The sequence below is a fragment of the Erythranthe guttata genome, chromosome 5, assembly GCF_056151865.1.
Source record: "Erythranthe guttata isolate IM_541 chromosome 5, IM_541, whole genome shotgun sequence".
NCBI classification, from domain to species: Eukaryota; Viridiplantae; Streptophyta; class Magnoliopsida; order Lamiales; family Phrymaceae; genus Erythranthe; species Erythranthe guttata.
The window spans coordinates 13,483,227-13,505,106 of record NC_142537.1 but is presented as its reverse complement, the minus strand read 5'-3'; the positions used below and the strand labels follow the sequence as shown (position 1 = coordinate 13,505,106).

The window sequence follows — 21,880 nt, the reverse complement described above, 5'->3', positions numbered from 1 at the left end:
ATATGCACATCTATCGACATTATTAAACAACTATTGTGTACCTTTAGGACAATCGTCCATACAAGTGCAGTCAATCTCGATTTTTCCTTCAATATAAACTCTGAGTTTTCCAGCTGTGTCGCCATATCTAGGGTTTGTGCAGCCGCAGTCGATCTCTAAGAATTCTTGTGTGTTTCGGAAGACTCCATGAAATTGGATTAATTCTTCTCGAGTAAACATCTTTGATTCCTTATAATTCTAGAATCATGATATCAAGAAAATATTAGAATCACAAACCTCTACGCGCCAAGTAATTCCTTATGATAGATGAGTTTTACTCATTAAGGTATTATTATAGAGCACAACTAATAAATAATTGTATTGTTTTTGGACGTATGAATAGTATATTAATATTTATATGAATGTGAAAAAAATTAAACTACATATATTTATTTATCCTATATCTTTTTTTTCTTTTTTTATCCGAAGCTTACCCCACCTAAAATATTTCACGGGTCCGCCTCTTCTGGTTTTGTAGACGCTATATTGGGTGATCCTGTACCAGTTAACGATCTACAAATAATAAAACACATGTTTATGTACGCTTCTTGGATGTGAATGGTTATTTGTATAGATCTATGATGCAGAGCCACCCGATGAGTTTTACCAGATCGTAACCTCTGCTTTGTCACTATTAGAAAACTTACATATATATAGTTAAAATTAGCCTAATTTGTGTTAACAAATGTATATATGTTGCTTTTTAGATGGACTATAATTTCAGAAAAAATCTATACGATTCATTGATAATAAAATTCATGAATAAACAAATGTATTATGTCTAATGTAAAATGAATTTATTGATTTTATGATTAAAAAATGAATAAACATCAGGTATATATATATAGTCAAACGTATATTTATGTCTATATATCATGAATCTAACAAATTTTGCACGCAAAAGAACTCCTATTGCTTAGTTATGTAAAAAGTGATTTCTTATAAGAAAATTCAGAAAAGGAAAACAAAAACATACCTTGAATTTCTGAAAATAAATGTATTTGAATCCTTTCAAGTCTTGCAGTGATTTCACTACTGTGTTTATATTTATAGTAGTAAAAGTAGAGAATGCAATTAATTTTATTTCCTTTTTCAAGATTCTCAATAAATACACAATCGTGAAAAATTTAAAAGTAATTAATTATTTTTTCCGATAATAGATTTTAACCGTATAAATAATTTAATGCATTAGTTGTTATAGATATTGTCGCAAGTGACATAATTAAGTGAAGCAAAGCAACTTCAGGTAATTACGATAATAACCAACTCCTATTGCATCACCCATCAATCTATCGTTATATTAATTTGATAAGACCAGTATCTCACCCGTGTGATGCACTGTAGTCACCTTCGAGAACAAAATTGCTATTCAATAATTATGGTCGTTATAGGAAGAATAGAATTGAAGAAGGAGATAAATAATACGTAATAGAACTCCCATTATATTATGGGTTGATTTACATGGAATATATAGAGAAATAATACGAGGTAATAGAGTTTCACTAGGTAACTAAATCCTAACTAATCTAGGTAACTGAATCATAATAGAATCCTAATATTACAAGAGTTCTTATAGGGGTGAGAAAAAAAAACCGAGGAACCGAGGAACCGAACCGAAAACCGACAAAATCGAACCGAATTGCACCGAACCAAAGCATAAACCGCATACTCGGTTTTCAATTTTATGTGAACCAAAAATTTCGGTTCGTATTCGGTTTTCCAAGTAGGAAACCGAAACGAGGAACTGAACCGACATCAATACAACGTCGTTTCATTAAATATATATATTTTTTTACTTGAATGAATATCATTGATTTTTGGGCCTACATTTGGGCTTGTTTTTTAATGATTTTTTTATTACTGAATTTTGAGTTGATTTATTGACGTTTTTTGGGCTGATTTTCGGGCCCAAATGAGCCCAAAATCGAACCGAAAACCGAACCATTATTGAAACCGAACCGAGAATTTTATGAACCAAGAAGGAACCGAAACCGAACCGAAACCGAACCGCAAGAAACCGATCGATTTGGTTTTTTGTTCTTTAGGAACCGAACACAACCTTTCCGGTTCCGGTTTGTGCCTAAAACCGAACCGAACCGACCCGTTCTCACCCCTAAGTTCTTATAATATAATATACTATAATACGCCTCTACAGTCAAAATGTGACGAACGTGAAGACTGGACAATCCCTTGCTAACACGCTCTCGCATTCGGAACAAATAAACTCCAAACGTGAAGACTGAACAAAAAAACCCGCGAAATCTAGCAGTAGTGAAATCCTTGCTGAAAATATCTGCCAAATTAATAGAAAGAAGAAAATAACCTGGAGATAAAATAATAATTATTATTATTATTATTTTTTGGTGAATCGGGAGAGAGAAGATATGAGAGGGGGAAGAAGAATAATTAAAAGAAGTTGTTAAGTGTATATTTTTACACTTTATCGTACCTTTTTATTTGAGCTTTTGGTGTGTTTTAACGATAATCGGTGCTTAAAAAGTTGATTTATTGTATTTTAGGTACAAATTGAAGAATTGGAAAAGTATGGGGTCAAAACTACAATTTTGGAGAAAATATGTGCCAAAAGTGAAGAAATAAAAAATCTGAAGAAATTAACATGGGACGACCGTCCCAGATTTACACTTAAAACTGGGACAGCCGTCTGAGAAGCAGAAGCCACCTCTGGTTTTGGGACGGCCGTCCGAGTTTTAGTAAAAATTCGGGACGGCCGTCCGAGATGATGAAAAGGCACAGTTAAGGAATCCTAATTGCACAAGGAAACTACCTTCTTCTCCATATTTTCCACCCTATATAAGACCAAGACAAGCACACAATTGGGGATCGATCTTTTTACGCAATTTCAAGGGCAATAAAGCAATAACGAAGACAAAGAATTCGATGACCCCAAGCATATATTTTATCGTTTATGACTTATTTTATTTGCGTTTTTCCTTTAATCATGAGTAGTTAATTTTCTTATTTCTAGGATTTTATTTGGAACCCTATGTGGGATTTATGAACCCAATTCTATGATTTTATGCAAGTTCTAATTCCGGATAATTTCGTCTACTTGTTTTATTAAGTGCATGAACTTGATCAACTTATGTGCTTTTATGTTATTGTTAATCGCATGAATCGGAAGATCGGGTTAATAACTATAACTGTGGTAGAAGAGCCTTTGTGGTATTAATATAGGAATATAGTTGCTCTCTTAGGTAGCCATTATTGAGATTTGTGCTTAATGTTGTGTTCTAGAATTAATTGCATAGGAATATAGTAATTGAATCTAGAGTATTAGAATCGTAATACACGCGGAAACGGGTTATGATTATTTTAGCATCTCAGGTTAATAATCCGGGTCAATTGCTTGCATAATTGAAGGAATTGGGGGAATAATAATCACATAGGGCGAAGAATAAAATCCTAGGCTTGTTTACTCTGATTAAACCTTCGTTTTTAATTGCTTTGGTGTTCTTGTCTTTTTAATTTTCTTTTTAATTTAGTTTAATTTAGTTAATTCTCTCAAAATTCGACTGTGTAGGGTGGGCTTGATAATAATTGGTAGAATTTAGCGTCTAGGTTTAGATAATTAAATATTCCCTGTGGGTTCGATATCCGGACTTAATTGTCCACTATGTTACTTGTACGATACGTGCACTTGCATGTAGGTATTTCAACCAACAAAGTATAGATATTAAAGAGACAAAAAAGAAATTAACACACTAAGAAAGAACAAGAAGATGATGTCGGAAAATAATATAGGTTGGAAGAAAAGATTGCTACCACCACCGGGGGAGGGAGAAAATTGGGTGGTGTTCATGGATCTGATAGAAAAATATGTCGGAAAAGATAGAGAAGATGCACCACCGGGGGAGGGAGAAAATTTGGGTGGTGTTCGTGGAAAAGATAGAAAAAGAAATATATTATAGTACCACCACCGGGGGAGAGAGAAAATTGGGTGGTCACCGCCATGGAGAAGAAAGGCGGCTCGGTTTTCACCGCCATAGAGAAGAAAGGCGGCTAGGTTAAAAAAAACCTGGTGCTCTGATACCATATAGGAAGAATCGAATTGGAGAAGAGAGAATAATACGTAATAGAAACCCCCATTATATTATGGGTTGATTTACATAGAATATATATAGATAAATATTGCAAGGTAATAGAGTTTCACTAGGTAACTAAATCATAAATAATTTAGGTAACTGAATCATAATAGAATCATAATATTACAAGAGTTCTTATAATATAATATACTCTAATAGTCGTAAAGAAAAACGTTTCAAAATAAATATAAAACTAATATAAGTTAAAATGTTGGATAAACAAAAAAATCGACCCAAAGGAATATATTTTTTTTTGATAAACCTAATGCATAAAATAATCTGTTCGACATGTCTTCTAGCCGAAAATGCTATAACTAACTAAATTAATGGAACCAAATGCATGACACCATCTTGTAGGTCCACATAAATCAAAAAGTACATAGTAGTTAACTTGCAAAGTTTACGTATTTTGCATGAATTCAGTTCAATGTATTACTGAAACAACAATTACAATAATCATGTGTAATTAAACAATATTTACATTATAGTACTTACCAAAAGCGTCTGTAGCGAATATGCTAGAAATAAAAAATCACGTGCAAATATATCTAAACAGAAAGAGCACATGCACACATTAATAAGACATAATATAGTTATAATAAGATAAATAGTCGATGGCATGCATGATCTATACCTTCATATACGCTGAAATACTTCTTTACACACCACGTTGCTAGTAGAACTCGACAATCCACCGGATTCGGACTTGATTAGAATCTTTATGCCAGATTTACTCTTTACTCTCGAGAGTGCAACGTACAACTGACCGTGGTTGAATACAGGCCTGGGTAGATACAAATCAACGTGGGAAAGTGTTTGACCTTGATTCTTGTTGATGCTCATTGCGAAGGAAACCATCAATGGAAATTGTCGTCTCTGGAACTTAATAGGCAAAGTAGAGTATTAGCTAAGGGGGTTTTCTCTAATTACTTTTTTAAGGGGGATTTTCCTTAACTATATTTCCTAGATGTGGAGTTCTTGCTAATTTTCCCTTATGTATAATTATGTGCATATCTACACTATAAAATTATATGTACCCCTCTGTATTTTTGGGTGAATTGCAAAAGCACCCCATGACAAGAGAACTTATTTAAAAACGGGACATTCAATTTTTTTGTCTTCCAAATATATTCACTCATCAACACTTATATATGCAAGGAAGGAAAACTCTCTTATATATATCAAAATTACGCCTAACTCTTTGAAATCCTAATTCACCAAACTTTCATGATTTAAACCTTAATTTAGCTCCAATTTCACTAATTAATCAATTTTGACTCTCAACTAAATGTTGACCGTCACCACCGGTCTCCAATTTGACTTTTTTATTAATAAAAAAAATCGGAAAATTTCTTTTCCGGTCGGTCATTGCTACTGTTGACCGCTAGTCACTAGCATTGATTTTTTTTTTTCACTTTTTCTTTTTTTAGAAAAAACCTTTTTTCCAGCCGGTCGCCACCATTGACCTCCCCTCACCGACGTTGATTTTATTTTTTCCCTGAAACTTTTATTAGGTCGTCGCCGTTGACTTCTTTTTTTTCCATGACTTATCGATAGCCATAAAATAATATTACTGTTAACACAATAATATTATTCTGAACACAGTAATATTATTTTATTCGATTGTAAGATTGCTCTCTGAATTATGAATATTGTTGTTACTTGTTAACACACTAATATTATTGTTTGCCCTGCAATATTACTATCTCAGACAATAATATTGTTGTTAACACATTAATATTATTGCTTTGGCCTGCAATATTATTGTCTCAAATAATTATATTGTTGTTAACACACTAATATTATTGTCTTGGTCTGCAATATTACCGTCTCATGATAGTAAAATTATTGTTAACACAATAATATTATATCTTGGCCGGCAATATTACTAACTCAAACAGTAATATTACTTTTTTTTTCTTTGAGGAAAAAGTGATAAATAAATTAGGCTGAATGCCCTAAGTCTGAGGGAATGTAAATACCCTCATTACATGAATAACTAAGGTTCGTGGCAAAAGAGTGAGCTAAAGCATTGCCCTTACGATTAATAAAAGAAAAGATGCAACTAGAAAACGAAGAAGAAATCGAAATACATTCTTCGATGAATGCGCCAAACGAAGCTGAAGTGTTCTCTTTGTTCTTGAGAAAGTTTATGACTGTGAGTTTATCTCCCTCCAAAATGATATTGTCCCATTCTTGTCTCCGAGCCCAGACCATGGATACTAGAGCTGCGTGGGCTTCACAATCAGTGGGTGTTGGCTTCCCCGGAAAGTGGCGAATAGCCCAACCAAGACATTGACGATCCTGATTCCTCGCCACCGTAGCACACGCATAAAACGGCTTACCAGGAGGTAGAGCTGCATCAAAATTGATTTTGATGCTGCCATTGGTGGGACAGTCCAAGTAGAGAAAGAGAGGGGCGGGGCCCGCCATTATGGTGCAGATGGTGCATTTGGAACAGGGACAACAGATTCTCGCACCAGCTCAGCAACTCCGTAACATGGATGTCGTCATGCCCATGCAAATGGTTGTTACGTAGCTGCCAGCTCTTCCATGCAATAACAATCGCCAAATGGAATAAATGGTCGTCCAAGTTCCGCCGAATAAATTTAATCCAGTCCCAAAAGGACTCCAAACGAGAGAAAGGTAGGAGATTAAATGGGGGGGCTGCCAAATTCGGGACATTCCACTACACTCATATGTTGTATGCACCATTGTCTCTATTCGGCTTCCACACCTCGCCCACTCAGGGGTCGGAGTAATTCTTCGCCGAAATAACTCAGCACCCGTTGGCGTAATTTCTGCACAAGCGCGCCATGCGAAGTTTTTAATTTTTGGGGGGAGCTTCAACTTCCAAACCATCTTCCAGTCCTCTGCCACTTCCCCGCTTCCATCGCCACCCGCTCGTCGCTGCGAAGCCCTTGGCTCCAACCTTCTATTGAGAGCATTGAGATAGCACGAGCGGACCGTAAAGTTCCCATTAGCCGAGTAATGCCACACCCAACTATCCTCGATCAATCCACTACCAATAGGGACGTGAAGAATCCTATCTTGATCCACTGGCCAAAAATATTGGTCGATGAGGTCAACATTCCAACTATTCGAGTCTTGATTTATAAGATCCACCACTAGATTTGGAAATGCAGATTGCATTGAGCGTCGAGTAAAGACGTTGAGGTTCCCGTCCTCCATTAACCACGGCTCTCCCAAAATCGCCGTCGTTTTCCCATTACCAATTCTCTTGCGCATTCCCAATAAAACCAAAGGTCGGGCCTTAAGAATACTTATCTAGGTTGCGCTTGGTCGATTCCCAATTTGTGCTTGAAGAAGATCGCCCGACGGGAAGTATCTCGCTTTCATTACCCGTGAGATAAGAAGATCTGGTTGGGTAGTAAACCGCCACATTTGTTTGGCGAGAAGCGCCAAATTGAATAGCCTCAAATCCCTAAAACCCATACCCCCGATTGCTTTTGGCTTGCAAAGTCTCTGCCAAGATACCTAGTTCATTCCCTTCGATCCAGCCCTTCCCCACCAAAACTGCCTAATCAACGACTCCAAGTTCCGAATTAATCCTTCAGGTAATACAAAGCAACTCATAATATAAGAGGGAATTGCTTGTAAAACCGACTTGATCATGATTTCTTTTCCCGCCTTTGAAAGTTGTCGAGCGCCCCAACCCTTGAGGCGACCCCATAATCTATCCCGAAGAAATTGGAATATCTCCTTACGAGATTTTCCTAGTGATGTCGGCATCACCAAGTATGTATCATGTCTCTCCAATTCCTTGAAGCCTAAAATTCCCCTGGTATGACCTTTGGTAGTTTCGCAAGTATGAGGGCTGTAGCACATATTCGTTTTGGCCAAGTTGATTTCTTGTCCTGAGATGCGAGCGTATAGGTCTAAAATATTTTTTACGGTGTACGCATCTCCTGGTTCGGCGCGACAGAACAGAAGGGTATCATCGGCGAAGCAAAGATTAGTGATGTCAGGCGCCTGTGGTGCAATACGGACTCCATGAGGTTGGCCACGAGAAACCGCCGTCTGAATCATCGAGATCATAACTTCTGCACACAAAATAAACAAAAATGGAGATAGGGGATCTCCTTGCCGAAGACCCCGGGATGGGGAAATAATTCCAAACTGCGAACCATTAAAAAGAAAAGAGTAAGAGACCGAAGAGACATACAACATGATAAGATCAATAAAATGAAGGGGGAAACCAAATCGAGATTATTGTTGGTTGTTTCCAAAAAAAAAATTGAATAAAAAAATAAAAATATCTAATATTATTGTGTAAGACTATCCCACAAATTCTATATCTTCTCTTAGTGGGTTGTTTATGGGCAGGGCATAATATTCCTCAACTCTATAAATAGGAGAAGATCCAAGTTCATTTGTACTAATTTTTGACGAGAATCAAGAGCGCATAGCAGAGAGTGTTGGAACATCATCTACAATACCTTGTATTCTTTATAGATTTCTCATTGCAGAATTCAGTCTGTTTTGTATTCAATCCTATTGAATACTAATCTGTATTCCTAGTATATCATTAAGTGCTTTTGTACTAGTTATTAGGAATTAGTCTACGAAGAAATCATCTTGTGTTTTCTTCCTAGAAGAGAAGAGCTTGGCTTCTCAATCGTATTCTTTTGAATACTGGTTTAGCCTGTAAAGGCTTCATCCACAAGTTATTTACTTGTGGATAATGATTTAAAAACTTGTGTCATTTACATTCCGTTGCATAATCTTTCTTAACAAAAGTTTTTGTTTATTGTTTGAAAGAAATATCTGACTTTATATCGACTTATATTTGTTGGGAATCAGGCACGTGTACACAGATCGTTTTGCGCAAGGGCGCGCATAAGACGTCGCGGAAAATAAAAATTTTATATGAAAAACAAGTTAATCTTATAAACACATACTCGATAATAACAATTAATCGCGTACCTTGATGCTTCCAGCGAAATTTAAATTACAACATGCATATAATTAATTCGCTCGCAGTAAATCACGAATTCATACATAAACAATTTCACATAATCATTCAAGTAAAATTATACTGCGAATATTAACGTTTAATTTAATCTAATTAAATTAAAATCTAATTTATAACAGATCCAAAAATTAACTCTCGAAGCATGAGACGAACTTTCGGATTGTTGCAAACTGTCACGGAAACCAATTCGTGCAGTTGGGAGAAGCAGCGGCGAAGCAAGGGAGGCGGACGCGCGGATCAGCGGTGGCGCGTAAGGTTCACGCGCTGACTTCGGGCGGCGCGTGAGAGCGCGTGCGTCGGCGGATTGATGGCGGTGTTTCAGCAGATCGACTCATTTCTCTTCCGCCTCTCGAATTTCACCTCGTATACCGAATTCAAATGATATGTGGCACTAGACACGGAAAAGTCAGAATAAAACGGAAGAATAATAAAAGGAAATACTACCGAAGAACTAAACGGGGCGTGGGCGCCGAATTTCGGCAACGGCGGTGACGGCGGTTGGCGGCGGACGTGAGGAGTGAGAGGAGTGAGCGGCTAGGGTTTGTGTTATGACTTGTGTGTGTGCAAGACCTATAAATCTTATATTTATAGTGTCTTGTATAAAAAAACTAACGGGCTTAAGTTGGACCGGGCCCAACAACTTTAGTTCGTTAGTCTTTCTTCGCTCGTTTCTCACAACTCATTGATTGGAAAATTATAACAATTATATTTTCGGAATCATTGAAACGTCCTAGTCATTAGAAATGCCAATTCTCGATTTTCAATTTCTAAAATTGAAAACCCTAATTCAGTAGACCTTCTAAATTTGGAAACTTCCCAATTTAGAAAGTTCATTAAGATGTTCGCCTAATTCTTTCCTTTTCTTATTCTCATTCATAATTCCAAATTACGAATGTTGGACTCAATCATATTGACTTCCAATTATGCAAAGATTAAACATTTTATCTTTGACCGTTTATTCAAAGAACTCGAGTGCACGAGCAGTGGAGACCGCCGGTCAGGCGCCGTTGACTTTTTTTTTTTTTTTTTTTTCTTAAATTTTTTTTTTTTAATTAATATTACTTTCTTGGCTGCTAAATTACTGTCTCCAGCAGTTATTTAACTGTCAGAGACAGTAATATAACTGTTAATTGACTTTTTTTTTTCCTTCAAAAATAGTTTAATTAATATTATTGTCTTGACTGCTAAATTACTGTCTCCAGCAGTTATTTAACTGTCGGAAACAGTAATTTAACAGTTAATTGACTTTTTTTTTTAAATATTTTAATTAACATTATTGTATTTGTTGCTAAATTACTGTCTCGAACAATTATTTAACTGTCGGTGACAGTAACTTAACTGTTAATTGACTTTTTTTCTTAAAAAAATGTTTTAATTAATACTACTGTCTTGGCTGCTAAATTACTGTCTCCAGCAGTTATTTAACTGTCGGAGACAGTAATTTAAATGTTAATTGACTTTTTCCTTTTGTTTTTGAATTTTTTTTTCTTAAAAAAGTATTTTAATTAAAATTACTGTCTTGACTGCTAAATTACTGTCTCCAACAGTAATTAACTGTCTGAGACAATAATATTACTGTATTAATTAATTTTATCGTCTTGGCCTGCATTTTTGATCTGTTCGATTGTAATAGTACTGTCTCCGACCGTAATATTATTGTCTCATGCAATAATACTACTGTTTGGGACAGTAATATTCATAATATTACTGTTCGGGAAAATAATATTCTTTATATTACTGTCCTAAACAGTAATATTACTGTCTGAGACAGCAATTTAGCAGCCAAGACAGTAATATTAATTAAAATACCTTTTTCTAAGAAAAAAAATCGAAAAAAAAATCAATGCCGGAGACCAACGGTCAACAGTGGTTGACCGTCTAGAAAAAAAAATTCAGAAAAAAAAATGTTTTCAAGAAAAAAAAACTAAAAAAAAATCAACGCTTGAATCTGGCCCAAAAACAATTCAGAAAAAAAATATTTTTTGAAAAAAAAAATATTTTTTAAAAAAATTATTAAAATGGGGTCAATGTGATATATTTGTTTAAATCTGGGGTCAATGTATAATATTAAAAAAATTAGAACATGATGAATGAAATTGATAAGAATTCTATTATAGAAGATATTTAAGACTAATTGTATATTTGTTTATTCCAAAAAGGTAAATTTAAACTTTTAACATAAAAAATATGATAATTTGTGAATCATTAAAAATTTGCTTGGAAGTTCATATGGCGAACAAATGGATTTGGCACTACACGAAGGACGGAAAATTTATGGTGAAGTCGTGTTAGCACCTCGCCCTAGCAACAACACACGGCTATCATGCTAATAGGGGTCTAGCGAATGAATCGTCGAGTGGATTATCAAGAAGATGATGGAAGAACATATGGAATTTGGCACTCTCCCCGAAAATTGGTATGTTTCTTTGGAGGGCCTGTTCTGATATACTCCCCACACAAGCCGAGTTGTTTATAAGAAAGATTGCCACATCTCCAATGTGCAACCATTGTGGGAGAGAGTGGGAGACACCTATGCACGTCTTTCTCCGTTGTCGAGGAATGAAAAAAATATGGAAGTCACACCCTTTTGGCATTATAGGGCAGCCAAAGCCAGTGTCTATGTGGGATTGGATAACTCAATGGCAGCAACGGTTAACAGAGGATTCCTTTCTCTTGGCGGTCGTCGTAGTGTGGAAAGCTTGGGAGTCAAGAAATCGAGAGATGCATGGACAGCAAGGGATGGCAACGGACGAGTTTATTAGCTGGGGTCTGACTTTTCTCAATTTGTATCAACAAGCACAACTTCCACGTACTCCCATACAACAACGCGCTCTTCCAACGGAGTGGAAACCGCCTCGAGAAGGAATAATTCTGAATTTTGATGCAGCTCTTCCAGCTGGAACAGACCATTATTCGGTGTCTGTGATAGCTCGAGATTGGCGAGGTGACTGTATTTTTTGGGCAGGTAGAAGCTTTAGAGGCCGACCAAGGGCAGTCGACTGTGAAGCTCACGCTGCACTCTTCGCATTGACTAGAGCCAAAGAGGAAAGTTGGCCATCAATTATTCTGCAAGGAGATTGCCTCAAAGTTGTCGAAGCTCTTCGAGGAGAGGATGCTCAATCATGCTCGTTTGGCGCTTATGTCGAAGATTGCTGGTGTGTGGCTAAATTTTTTGAAAGTTGTGCCTTTGATTTTGTTAAACGTTCGGGAAATATTTTTGTTGAATGACCATCACAACCAAAAGCTTAAGCTGTTAGTGAAATGTATCATTTAATATTAATATCTCCAATACGCCGCCTCAAGTGCAGGCGAATTACATTTAAAGTCTTGCACTTGAAATATTTTTAAATGGGTGGCAGTGGGATTCGAACTCAGGACCTTTCATTTGGCCTGGCTCTGATACCATGTTAAATGACCATCACAACCAAAAGCTTAAGCTGTTAGTGAAATGTATCATATAATATTAATTATCTCCAATAATTTTAGCTCATCTTATAGCTAAAAATTATGGTGACTCTTGTAACGAAGGTTATATCCTTCCTTCAAATTTGGCAAGGTATGCCTAAATAAAGTTATTTTTTTTTCCTCAACAAAAAAAATTGCTTGAACCGTAACGAACATATAAATCGCACACAAATTGTATAAATCGAGAGAATAAATGTCAAATTGAATTTCTATATATATATATATATATATATATATATATATATATATATATATATATATATATATATATATATATATATATATATATATATATATATATATATGGAAGCGGTTGAAGGAAGATTCATGGTTGGTGGTGTCACAAAGACATGTAGTGATTTTTTATAGTAGTAGTTGATTTTCGTAATGGAATTTGTTAATTGCATAGTGGTTTTCGTTAATTGCTGAGTGGTTTTCAGTAATTACAAAGTGGTTTTGGTTAATTGATAAGTTTATAGTGAATTTTTCGTAATGAAATTCGTTACTCACATAGTGTTTTTCGTTAATTACATAGTGGTTTTCATTAATTACAGACAGGTTTTTTTTAATTACAGAGTGGTTTTTGTTAATTACATAATAATTTTCGATAAGTTTATAGTGGATTTTCTTAACGGAATAATATAATCACGTAGTGGTTTTTGGTAAGTTTATATTTACATTTTTAATTTGTTAAAAACGTTTTTTTTAATTTAACATTAAAAAACAAAAGTATAAAAAATAAAAAATCGAAATTAAAAAAATGAAAATAAACTTAAAAAAAAATACAAATCACACTGTTCTTAAGAAAAAATCGAAAATAAATAAGAAGTAAAAATTGAGATTTTTCGAGTTGATTTGGGAGCATTATTGGGGGCATAAATCCTGGATCGTGATTTGGGGCCATAATTTTTGGAGGAAATTTGGCTGTAGATTCGGAGCAAGATTTGAATTTATGAACATAATTTATTTATTTAATTTCTTGGAATAGTTAATTGGGACATATACAGTATTTTTTATTGATTGGACTTATGGGAATATCAACTATTAAAATTGGATTTATTAAGAAGTCAAAATGGTATGAAGGGTGTTTATCAAATAGCCCTTATCCATAAGTCCATCAATGAGCATTTATCCATAAAGAAGTCCAGACAATAAACTCTTTTACAAAAAAATTCACACATGGTCCATATCATGTCTTTTGACCGCCAGTCCCCGACGCAGACTATTTTTTTTCTTTCTGATTTTTCCGCCACCGGTTTCCGGCGTTGACTTTTTCGATTCCCCCCGCCCCCCCGTTTAAACAACAATATTGTTGTGATTGACAGTAATATTAACTATATTACTATTAAACACAGTAAAATTAACTATACTACAGTTTAACACAGTAATATTGCTATATTAATCTCTAGCATAGTAATATTAACACAACAAAACTCATTATTATTGTGTAATAGAGTAATATTAATATGTTGACCGTTCAACAAATGTAAACATAATAAAAAACCAAAAGAATTAATATTCTGTGAGTGACATTAATGTTACTATAACAACAGTAATATTACTTTCAACCATAGTAATATTGTTGTGTTTAAAGTAATATTACAATAATAGGCAGTAATATTATTACTTTACTCCGTGAATAACTCAAACAAAACAAAACGACCTAAAAAAAATAATAATATTGATGTGGTGGACAGTAATATTATTGTGTTTACAGTTCTTTTATTTTCAATGACTACGCTGACTTGTCAACGGCAGTACAATTACGTTAATGTATTGTTAGTGATAGTATAATTACCGTTAATGACAGCACAATTACTGTCAATGTTTAGCGGCAACCGTAAAAAAAAAAAAAGAAAAAACCACTAAAAAAGTCAACGCCGAAATCCGGCGGCGGAAAAAACAGACCAGAAAAAAAAAATTGAAAAAGTAAACGCCGAAAACCGGCGGCAGAGAATATTTTTTGAAAATAAAAAAAGTCGAAATTGGATTTTTGTGGTCAAAATTAATTAACTTTGGGTTACAATTAAAAATTGAGTGTAAACGGTTGTTGGTAATTTTGTCATATACAATTAAAGGGATGAGCTTATTGGCGAAAAATATATAGCCCCTAAACCCAAAATAATATAATGGTTGGTTAGGGACTTATGCACTAAAACCCCTATTATTAATAAGGAAACCACGCGATGTGTTGGTTGAGGCCGTACGTAGCTGAGGAAGTTGTTAGGTTGTGAGTGGAGGGTTGATTCAACTATGGCGATGGAAGGTGTTTGATGTTTAGACTACGGTGCCTCGTCGGAGGTAGAGTTGTTTTGATCTCCAAACTCCTAGGCAGCGGTGGAGGTGTTTGATGTGCATACGGTGGTGCCTCAGCTACGGTATAGGTGTTTGATGTCCAGACACTAGTGCCTCGGCGACGGGTGTCAGTGAGGAAAAGGTTACCGGTGGAGTCAAAGACCATAGCCACAAGTTGACTTGTTGGCCACTTACTCTAATAACATTGAGCAATATATAAGCTTAATCCCACTTTGCACCCTTGAAATGGAACATTTTGACACTATGCACCCTTGAAAAACAATAATAACACTTTGCACCCTCAAAACACAATAAATCATTCACAATGCACCCTTCATTGATTAATAGAGGATAATTCATTTTTTACTGATTTTTTTTAGGGTTGCAAAATAACAAATTAAATATTTATTTTATTCAGCCTCTAACCTAATTTCGAGTGCAGAAAGTGCAAAAAAATAAAAATCACATCGAATAATTGAAAAAAAAAATATTTTCTTCAACATAAAATCAATGAACTTTTTATCACTAAATTATTCGATTGATAAATCTTTTATTGTAATTGGTGGAAATATTAGGTAGAAATATTTGGAAGAAAATATGATTTTCAAATAACTTGATAACGAAATAGTTGAAGGATTTTTTTTCGTAAAATATTTTTTTGTGATAAAAAATATATACCACCAAAAATATTAAATGATCTTTATGAGCTTTAAAAACTCACGTGGGGTGCATTATGCATAATATACTGTGTTTTGATGCAAAGTATTATTAATTTGTTGGAAGGTGCAAATCGTCAAAATGGTATATTTCAATGGTGCAATGTGAGATTAAGCTGAATATATATTGATGATGCTAATTATTTAGATCACCTAGGGTGGTGTAGAAAATGAACTGGGAGAGCAAAGCAGATCAGTAGCTTGACAACTTGATGATCCTGAGGTACCTGCGATCATAGAACATATGAACTAAGCCGGGGGTTGATCCGACGGAAACCCCTCCGACGCTCAAGTCAGACGTGCTGATCATAGAAATAGTCCAGAGAATACAATTAATAGTATTGCTCAGATAATAGGACGTACCTTAAGGAATGAGTTCAAACCTTTATTTATAGCTTAGTTGAGATTGTCGGGTCCAAACCTTACTTGAAGGTGATTGGGCCTCGGTGATAGTAGTCTTCGATATTGGGGTCGTGGCCCAGTAGGTAAATAATTTGTAGGCCCATTGGGTTGGGTCAACTAGGCATATCATTAAGCCCCCCACTCTCGAGTCGATGTGGGGGCCATGTTGAAATGGGTGACAGATCGTGTCGAGAGTGAAAATTGTAGTGGTCGATGGTGTGCGAAAACGCGTTGGAGCGTGTGTCAGAGGGGCGTGAATGCGCGTTGGCGCGACGATGTAGTAGCGAATTATCTCCTCGTGGGAGTTGTCTCGTGGCGGGGTAATATAGTTGATCGAGTTATCTCCTCGTGGGAGTTGTCTCGCGATAATGTGGTAGCAAGGATCAAGTAATCTCCTCGTGGGAGTTGTCTCGTCGTGGGGTAATAGAGTTGATCGAGTTATCTCCTCGTGGGAGTTGTTTCGCGATAATGTAGTAGCAGAGAGCTAGTATTCTCCTCGTGGGAGTTGTTATTTATCGACATTGTCAATGTTTTGACGCGTTGCTTGTATGTGTTTACATATAGCCTTGTGCGTGATGTACTTAAGGAGGAGATCAGGCTCTCAAGAGTTTTTTTATGGGGATCGTGCCCCTTGTTAGACCTCGTGGGTCGTAAGTATGTTTGGACCGTGGCCACGTTTTAATGAAGGACCCATCGAAAACAAGTAGATACATTTTGAGTAATCAAGCTGGCCAGGCTATATAGATTCTCATAATATCTTTACGTGTTTCTAGGGTTGTAATCGTGCTAACTTGAGCTTGCGATTATGTAGTGCATTGCGAGCGAGTTGTCTCTTCGAGAGAGTTGTCTTGCAGCGAAGTTGTAGGAGCATTGGATGACGCGCGATTGAGGCGCGTGCGGATTGAGGTTGCTCTGAGCGAGTTGTCTCCTCGTGGGAGTTGTTTCACAGCGAGTCTTATTATCGAGCGAGGTGGTTGCACGTGGGAGTTGCCTTGCAACGGATTTGTAGTATCAAGCGAGTTGGCTCCTCATGGGAGTTGTCTCGCTGCGGGTTCGTAGTACCGAGCGAGTTGGCTCCTCGTGGGAGTTTCCTCGCTGCGGGTCGTAGGATGGAGCGAGTGGTCTCCTCGTAGGAGTTATCTCGTTGTGGGTTCGTAGACCCGAGGGAGTTGACTCCTCGTGGGAGTTGCCTCGCAACGGGTTATATGACTGAGCGAGTTATCTCCTTGTGGGAGTTGTCCCGCTATGGGTATGAGACCCGAGGGAGTTCGATCCTCGTGGGAGTTGCCTCGCAACGGGTTATAGGACGGAGCGAGTGGTCTCCTCGTGGGAGTTATCTCGCTGTGGTTTCGTAGACCCGAGGGAGTTGGCTCCTCGTGAGAGTTGCCTCGCAACGGGTTATATGACCGTGCGAGTTTGCTCCTCGTGGGAGTTGTCTCGCGGTGGGTTTGTCTCGCAAGCCCCCCACTCTCGATTCGATGTGGGAGTCTAGTCGAAAATGATATCGGATCGTGTCGAGATTATATCGGTGTCGTGGTGTACCGATAACTGTTGGCGTGGTGCGGAGAAATAATAATTTTTTTTATTTATCCGTTTGAGAGCGCGCGCGAATTGGGGAGGTGCGTTGGAGAGCTCGCGCAATTTGGTGAAGCGCGTTGAAATTCTCGTGCGATTTGGTGAAGCGAATCAAAATCTACGCGCAATTTGGTAGAGGGTAGTCAAAATTGCGCGCAATTTGATGGGAGCGCGCGGTCCGAGGGCGCCTTGGGAAAGCGCGCGCGCGCTCTAATAATTTATTCATTTATTTATTTATTTTTTATTTTTTTTTTCTCCTGCGCGCGTCAGCGCGTGTAGGTCACGCGCGCTTCTTCCCTTTTTTTTTCATGCTGACGCGCGCGCACGTCAGCGCATGCAGGTTAGCGCGCGTGCTGTGCACGCGCGCCTCTTCCTTTTTTTTTTTTTTTTTTTTTGGCTATCTTTTTTCTTCTTCTTCTTCTTTCTTCTTTCTTTCTTCTTCTAATTCTTCTTCTTTTACTCTCTTTTTTCTTCTTCTTCTTCTTGTATTTTTTATCTTCTTTTTTCTTCTTCTTTCTTCTTCTCTTTTTTCATCTTCTTTTTTTTTCTTCTATTTTTTCATCTTCTTTTTTTTTTTTTCTTTTTCTTTCTTCTTCTGTTTTTTCATCTTCTTCTTTTTTCTTCTCTTCTTTTTTTTTTCTTTTTTCTTCATCTTCTTCTGGGGTTCCGCGTGCGCGATTTTACCCTTTTTTTTTTTTTTTTGGTGGTTGATGTTCACCCCTTGGGATGTTCTATTTTTTGAGTAGGAAGATTATACTCGTCTCGTGCGATGTGATGTGAACCCACTTGGGGTTGAAAGGTAAGGGTGATGCCCAACCTTGGGATGGGTTAACCACCCACTGTAGGATGAGGCGCTCGAGACCTATGGTCCGAGGTGAATGCACACGGTTGTGTCGTTGCTTCAGTAACAACACGAGTTGAAGCTTTCGCGGTCGTATGCTGAAGGTCCTTGTCGGTTATCTGAACCGTTAGAGGAGCAAGTAAAAGTTGATATTGTTGAAGTTTCGGCGATCATACGCTGAAGGTCTTCTTCGGTTATCTGAACCGTTCGAGGGGGGGCGGAAGTAGGCCCCCAGAGAGTCGATGACCCATGGCGAGCAAAATATTTTGGGGCACTATAAACCCCCAGGGAGTCGATAACCCTTGGCGAACGAAATATTTTGGGGGCAGATGTAAGCCCCTAGGGAGTCGATATCCCTTGGCGAGCGAAATGTTTTGGGGGCACTGTATACCCCTAGGGAATCGATAACCCTTGGCGAGCGAGATATTTTGGCGGCAGAGGTAAGCCCCCAGGGAGTCGATAACCCTTGGCGAGCGAAATATTTTGGGGGCAGATGTAAGCCCCCAGGGAGTCGATAACCCTTGGCGAGCGAAATATTTTGGGGGCAGATGTAAGCCCCCAGGGAGTCGATGGCGGTGGTGCCATAGGTGGCTCCACATGTGGAGCAAGTGCTGGTATCGCATTGGGAGCATTTGCTCCCATCGTGGCGATATATTGGGTCACGACCTCTATGGCAATGCGAGTTGAAGCTTCTGTTATCATGCGTTGAAGCGCATCCTCGGTTATTTTAACCATTCGAGGAGCAGGGGGTAGTGGATCGGCGAGTGGTGGGTCCCGAGGGGGGATCACCTGAACCTCGCGAGGCGGATCCATGGAACGTGGAGGAGGTGGCAAGCCAGAGCCTCCACGAGGTGGGAGGTCGTTAGGTGTGTCATTTTCTCTCCGAGCAGACGCCTCAGAAGGATCTTGTTGGCTACGTGATCTGGTTTGCATCGTTCCCACAGACGGCGCCAAAATGATGATGCTAATTATTTAGATCACCTGGGGTGGTGTAGAAAATGAACTAAGAAAGCAAATCAGTAGCTTGACAACTTGATGATCCTGAGGTACCTGCGATCATAGAACACATGAACTAAGCCGGGGGTTGATCCGGCGGAAACCCCTCTGACGCTCAAGTCAGACGTGCTGATCATAGAAATAGTCCAGAATACAATTAATAGTATTGCTCAGATAATAGGACGTACCTTAAGGAATGAGTTCAAACATTTATTTATAGCTTAGTTGAGATTGTCGGGCCCAAACCTTACTTGAAGGTGATTGGGCCTTGGTGATAGTGTCTTCGATATTGGGCTCGTGGCCCAGTAGATAAATAATTTGTAGGCCCATTTGGGTTGGGTCAACTAGGCATATCATATATATATATATATATATATATATATATATATATATAGTGAAGATTTCAATAGGCTTTAAAATCAGTGTGTGTAACTTATCGTCATTATTAAGTTTTAATTGGAATTATTGCTGGTATTTTCGTTGGATAGGGAATACCGTCATTCGTGACGAGAGTATTCCGCAAATCAGTGCCAATTGAAATATTTTAATGTTTCTCAAAAAAAAAAAAAATATATTTTAATGTGGAGTTGGACCATACATTTAGTTATTTACATTTAAGGGTTATTTTACATACCCCTAGCCACCAAATAAACTAGGGATAAACCCAAGCCCAAATCATTCTTTGACATACCTCTGAGGACGCGAAAGTACTATACTACCCTTATGTGCAATTTTCGGCCAAACTGCATTCAACATTTATGGTCTTGCATTTATCATTTTCGCTGATTTATTTATTATTATTATTATTTTTTCTTTTTTATAAATCTGTTTGTTAAATATATATATATATATATATATATATATATATATATATATATATATATATATATATATATATATATATATATATATATATATATATATATATATTTTTTTTTTTTTTTTTTTATTTTAAATAAAAAAAATTATTTTTTTTTTATTTTTTTTATTTTTTTTTTTATTTTTTTTTTTAATTTTCAAAACAATATGTTTACAGTACTGAAAATAACTACATGTAACTACCTATAGTAATTCATAGTTATGTTCTTTTTTTCCCCATATTTTTAGTCGATCAATTGTATACACACACGAATACTGACTTGTACAAAATAAATTCATAAAACCCCAACAAAAATTTACAAATTTAAATATTTTTATTACAAATCACATCAGAACCAATAAAATACAAAACGAAAATACATAAATATACGCATATATAACTACATGTAACTACATGTTACTATAGTAATGTATAGTTATGTATACAGTCTGTTGAACAGATCTGATGTAACTTAAAAAAAAAAAATTTGACACATTCAAGGAAAGGATCAATGGCCTTCATTAAGCTGCGATTGCAAAATCAAAACAAAAAGAAATTACTTTAGTGCAAATCAACAAATTTGAATAAAAACATCAAAACACTCAAAAATCACCAAACATTATTAAGAGATCGAGAGATAGAGAGAGAGGTTATTGCTGGGAAATGCAAAAAAATATAGAGATAAATCTGAAAAGATAAAAATAAACGAAATTACCATCAAAATATAGATCCCGACGAGAGGAATCCAACGGTGGATGACCCGTCAAATTTCGACGGGTGGAACACAAAATAAAGCTCCGGCAAGACCACCGTCTTCGAATGAAAAAAATTTGGAGAAACAGATCCGCGCTCGAAACTGAATGAAATCACCACAAAAAGAAAGAGCTCGACAAGAGGAATCCAACGGTAGTTAAACCATCGAATTCCGACCACCGGAGAGAGAGTTATGGCTCCGGCAAGCAATTTCGCCGGTGAGAGGTTTGTAGAGGCGGGATTTTGAATCTGGGAGAAGAAGAGAGAGACCGTGAGTGACTAGGGTTAAAACTGATTTTAGAAGGGTATTATAGGTACTTCAGGGTAGCCCAGGGGGGTATGTCAAAATATTTTCGAAATGAGGGGGGTTTCACCTAGAGTGTAATCCACTTGGTAGTTAGTTCTATATAATTTGGAAATGAGGGGGTCTACAAAATAATCTCTTACATTTAATGGATTTCAACCATACATTTGATTAAATAATCATAGATATGGATGTGTGTTAGATCGATAAGATTGATTTTATACAACTGTATTTGTATCCTAGTTGTCAATCCTTTTCTATTGAAGATATTTTAATACGTCAACCGTTTTGTTTGATTATCAGGGATAATATAAATTGGGACAGTTTTTGTTTTTTGGTTTAAAACCCTAAATCGATTTAAAAACCCCAAATAATTTAAACTCTAATTCAGTGAAAACTCTTAATTTTAGTTTAAACCCTCAAAAATTCAAAACTCGAAAATTCAATTGAAAACTTTCTTTTATTGCTTTCTGCCGCGGCTCAAACCAAAACTCATCTTCTCCCAGTAACATACATCCATAAACCCTACACCCACA

At 36.8% G+C, this 21,880-nt stretch overlaps 3 protein-coding genes across 3 annotated transcripts; 1 reads left to right on the top strand and 2 right to left on the bottom strand.

The window, feature by feature from the left end:
* Nucleotides 1-6,086: 6,086 nt before the first annotated feature.
* LOC105954486 (uncharacterized) lies at nucleotides 6,087-6,575 on the bottom strand. The gene has a single exon (XM_012978158.2). It carries the CDS (start codon nucleotides 6,573-6,575, stop codon nucleotides 6,087-6,089), a length of 489 nt encoding a protein of 162 aa, XP_012833612.2.
* A 1,065-nt stretch (nucleotides 6,576-7,640) lies between these two features.
* LOC105954508 (uncharacterized) lies at nucleotides 7,641-8,201 on the bottom strand. The gene has a single exon (XM_012978178.2). The coding sequence runs from the start codon at nucleotides 8,199-8,201 to the stop codon at nucleotides 7,641-7,643; it is 561 nt and encodes a 186-aa protein (XP_012833632.2).
* A 3,556-nt stretch (nucleotides 8,202-11,757) lies between these two features.
* On the top strand, nucleotides 11,758-12,366 carry LOC148770681 (uncharacterized). The gene has a single exon (XM_088817990.1). The coding sequence runs from the start codon at nucleotides 11,758-11,760 to the stop codon at nucleotides 12,364-12,366; it is 609 nt and encodes a 202-aa protein (XP_088674116.1).
* Nucleotides 12,367-21,880: the final 9,514 nt, after the last annotated feature.

Bases quoted from the DNA above. Each gene is read 5' to 3' on its own strand.
- LOC105954486 (XM_012978158.2), bottom strand. From the start codon at position 6,575: ATGGCGGGCCCCGCCCCTCTCTTTCTCTACTTGGACTGTCCCACCAAT.
- LOC105954508 (XM_012978178.2), bottom strand. From the start codon at position 8,201: ATGATCTCGATGATTCAGACGGCGGTTTCTCGTGGCCAACCTCATGGA.
- LOC148770681 (XM_088817990.1), top strand. From the start codon at position 11,758: ATGTGGGATTGGATAACTCAATGGCAGCAACGGTTAACAGAGGATTCC.